The 5,270-nt window shown below is 45.7% G+C and overlaps 1 protein-coding gene across 1 annotated transcript; it reads left to right on the top strand.

The window, feature by feature from the left end:
- Positions 1 to 3,843: 3,843 nt before the first annotated feature.
- On the top strand, positions 3,844 to 5,270 carry GJC3 (gap junction protein gamma 3; the record flags this gene model as incomplete). Its single annotated transcript, XM_081090264.1, has 2 exons — positions 3,844 to 4,734; positions 5,181 to 5,270. 2 exons carry the CDS (start codon positions 3,844 to 3,846, stop codon positions 5,268 to 5,270), a joined length of 981 nt encoding a protein of 326 aa, XP_080946390.1.

The following is a 5,270-nucleotide window of genomic DNA, read 5'->3' as shown; positions in this document are numbered from 1 at the left end:
ACTATTTCTCCAGTCCTAGAAACAGAGTGGTGCTGAGCTTGGAGCTTTGTCAGCAATGCTGAGCCCTCAGCTCCCTTGGTCCTGAAGCTCAGCCTGGGGACGCTGGTCCCTGTGGGCAGAGCTGCAGACACGTTTATAGAAGGATGTGGGTCTCCGCGAATAAGACAGGTGGGCTGGGGAGGGTTGGAACAGATTGGGGGGTGGGGGTGGGGGTGTTCACAGAGTTCCAGGAAAGCAGATGAGGGAGGAGGGAGGACTGTGTGAGTCTTAGGTCTATAGGAAACTCCCTTTGGTCTACAGACTTTGGGAGCTGGAGCACAATTTTGTCTGAACATGAGGCCCCAGAATGGGTGTGGAAAAAGCGTTTTGGTGATAACAGCCATGGGGCAAAGGACAGAAGGGGACTCAGAACTAGATATGGAGGCTCTAAGCCAAGGGGTTCTCAGGCAAGTCCTCTTGTCCTTTTTCTGCTCTCCCTTCCAAACCCCTAAAGCTCTGTGGTGAGCTCTGGAGACCCCAGTTCAGTTCCTAGAACCTCTTAGAGGACATTTGGGTGTCTGGCTATGGCTCTGGGGTGGGCACAGGACAGAGAAGAGCCAGAGGCAGGGTCTCTGGAAACTACTCAAATTCCCAATACTTAAAATATACCAGGCCTGCTCTCTGTTAAACTGCAGTTCTGCTGGGAATGTGCCAGAAGTCCTTTGAGAGTGTTGGGCCTGCACTTGGAAATGAGGAGCTGAGCGCAAGACTTCAGAATTTACCAAATTAGAACTCAGTCTGAAACTCACCAGGAGATCCAGGGCAGAAACAATCAGCGCCACCATGCCTCCCCAGGACAGGGACCCCCTAGACCAGGGGTCCTCAAACTTTTTAAACAGGGGGCCAGTTCACTGTCCCTCAGACCGTTGGAGGGCCGGACGATAGTTTAAAAAAAAACTATGAACAAATTCCTATGCACACTGCACATATCTTATTTTGAAGTAAAAAAACAAAACGGGAACAAATACAATATTTGTATTTGCATGTGGCCCGCGGGCCGTAGTTTGAGGACCCCTGCCCTAGACTATGAGGCAGGGGGGGAGGGGGGGGCTGCAGGCTTCCTCATAGGTGAGGCTGATTGAGGGAGGATTTGCAACTAGCCTGGAAATGGATAGATTATCACGTCCCAACCAATAAAAGCTCTTTGAGATGCTCTTGCTTTACAGATCTGGTAACTGAAGCCAAGAGTAGAGAGGTGATGGACCAGAGCTACCATAAACAGTGGTTCTTAACCAGGGACAATTAGCAATAGCTGGAGACATTTGAGATGAGTAGGAGAGAAGTGTGCTACTGGCATCTACTGGGTAGAGGCCAGGGACGCTGCTGAATGTCTTACAACACACAGGACAGCATCCCCCAGGGTCCCCAAACAAAATTATCAGGACTAATTGTCAATAGTGCCAAGGCTGAGAAACCTAGAACCAGCATTGGAACTTGACCTTCCTTTTGGTTCTCTATGGAGCTCAATATCTCTCTAAACAAAATTTAATTAAGCATTAAGAAACTGTTTTTCTCCCCCAGACACTTCATTATATACTTTTTTTGGTACTTTTTTTCATCCAGTGAGTAAGCTAGTGATTTTGTTTTATTGTTGTCTTGATGTTCAAGTTAGAAAACAGATTTTGTTTCTTTAGTTACCTTTTATTATTTTCAATTATTCATTCTCTTCTGAATTCTGAAGAATTACTCAATGTGCTTTTAGCACTGCAATTTGATTTTCCTCAGAATCTGTCCTATTGCCTCCGAAGTAGTTTAAAGAAATACATTTATTAATTTAAAAAATGTTTTTATTGATTTTGAGAGAGGAGGGAAGAGAGATAAAAACATCAATGAGAGAGAAACATTAATCTGCTGCCTCCTGAATGCCCCCTACTGGGGATAGAGCCGGCAACCTGGGCATGTGCCTTGCCCCATGTTGAACCAGCAACCTTTCATGCATGGGTCGACGCTCAACCACCGAGCCACACTGCAGGGCCAAAGTAGATTTTAGATATGCTACTGATGATCTTTCTCCCACACTGCTTGTGGTGGGTTTATACATTTAAAGATCCATCTATTCTGAATTTTGAGGAGTCTTGGAAATGAGAGAAGATACATCTCTCTCTTCAATTTGCCATCTTTATTCATGAGGACAATTTTGCATCTTTTTAGAGATGAAAATAGGGTTCTTCTACAAATTTTCACCCAGTTTTTTGGAAATGAATTTTCAGTGGCCTGATGTACTTAGGAGTCTTCACAACCTATGACGAGGGTAGAAATATAGGGGCTGAGGAGCAGGCAGAGGTTCAAACTTGATTCTAATGACTCAAAATATGGTTCCTCACAGTTGGTGGATGGGAACATATTTCTCTGGTCAAGTGAAACTTTTGGAAGCATCTTAATCCATCCCTTTCAATTGCACAGAAGTGACCATTCTGCCTAAATTTTGGCATGTGGCTTGTTCTTATCTATAGTTTATGACACTAATGCCCATTTAAAATTTGGAAGCATGTTTCATTTGCTGCCATATTAACTTAGAAATGTAGGCTATTCTTATTATAGTTAAAAGGGAGAAACCTAAGTAAGTTCATAGTCAGGGAGTAAATAAGCGGGGTCTAAATTACAGGAAAAATAATTTAGGGATCAAAAACTTGAAGAAGTCAGAAAGGACACAGATTTGGAAGGGCTAGTAGCCTTGGACAAGTGTAGGGCCACTTCTTTTTCTAAGATGCTATACAAGGAAGTGACTATGGAGAGAAGTAGTAGCTGTGAGATTTTATATCAAAGAGTCTCTATTTTCACTGCAGTATAAGAGGTTTGCGTGGTCTTCTAAGAGTGACAAGAACCAGGTGTGTTAAGAGTTTGGGCTTAATGGTGATGATTAGAAACAGTGACTGGGCGTTAGGAAGGCTGCTAATTGGGTCAAAGACAAAGATGGCAATCTGGGCTGGTAGCATGATGATATTTTGTCCAGAGAATTGAGGAATTGCTGAAATCTGCTCCTGACCATGACCACTTCTCACCATGAGGGAGATATGAGCCCAAGAAACAATAGCAAGGAGAGTAAAATTTAAAATTTTTCCCAGTCAATTCGGGCTTTGACCCCACACCCCATTACATTTAACTAGTACATTTTGCTGTGTTTCTTAATAAAGAAAAAGAAAAAAAAGTTCTCTTTTTCCTAGGTCTAAAGAGCATTAGATGAAAGCAAGCCTTGACACTCACTCTCTTCACTTGATTCCCATGAAGCCTCCTAACCACATCTCAGTTTTACTTTGTAATGGGAGCAGAGGCCAGCCAGACATTCCTGTGAACACCTGAGGGCATGGGACCAGAGAGAAGCAGACAGCAAGAGAATACTGTACACATTCCCCCCAAGCTCAGCACTGATTTCTGTTCAGGTGATGCTAGCAGCCGTACCAGAGCTGACAGCCATCACCTGGGGGAAATATCAGTTTTCAGAGGACACTGGTCTCTTGCTATTTAGCTTATTTAGGGTGAGAGGGAAGGAAGGAGGGAAAGAGACAAAGACAGACCCTGGTCTCTACCCAATGCTGAGAGTTCTTCTCCACTGCAGCGGGGGAGAGGACAGAAGAAAGAGCCACATCCACACTTGCTATTATTATTTTACATAGATGATCCCGTCAACTATATAAATAGGTGCAATCAGAGTCTTAGTATTTGATCAGCCAGATCCTTGGAGAGGAGCAACAAGGCTTGCCTTACCCATCTTTGGATTAGGAGTGAAGAGGTGGCCTACAGCTCCTCCTAAAGGACATTGAGCAACACACCTACACTCATCATTGTTCTCTGCTCCATAACAGAATGTGTGGCAGATTCCTGAGGCGGCTGATGGCTGAGGAGAGCTGGCACTCCACCCCTGTGGGGCGCCTCATCCTTCCGGTGCTCCTGGGATTCCGCCTCATACTGCTGGCTACCAGTGGGACGGGGGTCTATGGCGATGAGCAGAGTGAATTTGTGTGTCACACCCAGCAGCCAGGCTGCAAGGTTGCCTGCTACGATGCCTTCCACCCCCTCTCCCCACTGCGTTTCTGGGCCTTCCAGGTCATGCTGGTGGCTGTGCCCAGTGTCCTCTACATGGGATTCCTCATTTATCATGGCATCTGGCATTGGGAAGATTCAAGAAAAGTGAAGAAGGAGGAGGAGACCCTGATCAGACAAGGACAGGGCAGCACAGATGTCTCAGGGGCTGAAAGCCCCAAGCTGCTCTGGGCCTATGTAGCACAGCTGGGGGTGCGACTGGTCCTTGAGGGGGCAGCCTTGGGAGGGCAGTACCATCTGTATGGGTTCAAGATGCCCAGCTCCTTTTCATGTCGTCGAGAGCCTTGCCTCGGCAGTATAACCTGCCACGTGCCCCGCCCCTCTGAGAAGACCATCTTCCTAAAGACCATGTTTGGGCTCAGTGGGCTCTGTCTCTTCTTTACTCTTTTGGAGCTGGTGCTCCTGGGCCTGGGGAGATGGTGGCAGACCTGGAAGCAAAAATCTTCCTCTTCTAACTACCTCACAACTTCAGAGACCACCAGAAAACACAAGGAACCAAACGATAACTTCCCGGTGGTGGAATCAAAAGAACAGTTCCGAGTAGCAGGTGAGAAGAGCACCAATGCCCCTCATTCTTCTTTCCTGATGATCCCCTCTTGGCAGGACCCTTCCCTCCGGGAAGTACAACTCCCACATGTTACAAAAGAGAAAAAAGTGAAGGGATTAAGCAAAAACAAACAAAACAAAACAACACCTCATAGACAGAAAGCAGTATGGTGATTTCCAGAGGGAAAGGGGAGTGGGGGGAGATAGAAGAGGGTATATGGAGCGGGATAAATGGTGATGGAAGGAGACTTGACTTGGGATGGTGAACACACAATATAATATACAGATGATGTTATAGAATTGTACATCTGAAACCTATATAATTTTATTAACCAATGTCACTCCAATACATTCAATCTTTTTTAAAAAGTAGAAAACCAGGTTCTAGATGTTCTGACCACTCTCCTTATCCAACCCCCATCCCGTCAATTTGATGACTTCTTCCGATGAACCAGGACCAGAGTGCTCAGTCAGTTGTACCTCCCAGTGCTTCCATTGAGGTCTCTTCCCATTTAGAAAAAGTCTCAGCTTCTGCTTGATTTTCTACTTTGCAGAGTTATAAAAACACCTGGCTCCACTCTGAAGGATACCCCATGACTGGATCTTCTCCCCAACATCCAGTGAGTGGGGATACATCTCCGTGA

Source organism: Myotis nattereri (genome assembly GCF_964212035.1).
Source record: "Myotis nattereri genome assembly, chromosome: 4".
Lineage (NCBI taxonomy): Eukaryota > Metazoa > Chordata > Mammalia > Chiroptera > Vespertilionidae > Myotis > Myotis nattereri.
The sequence above is the reverse complement of the archived record's forward strand: the minus strand, read 5'-3'. Positions and strand labels throughout refer to the sequence as shown.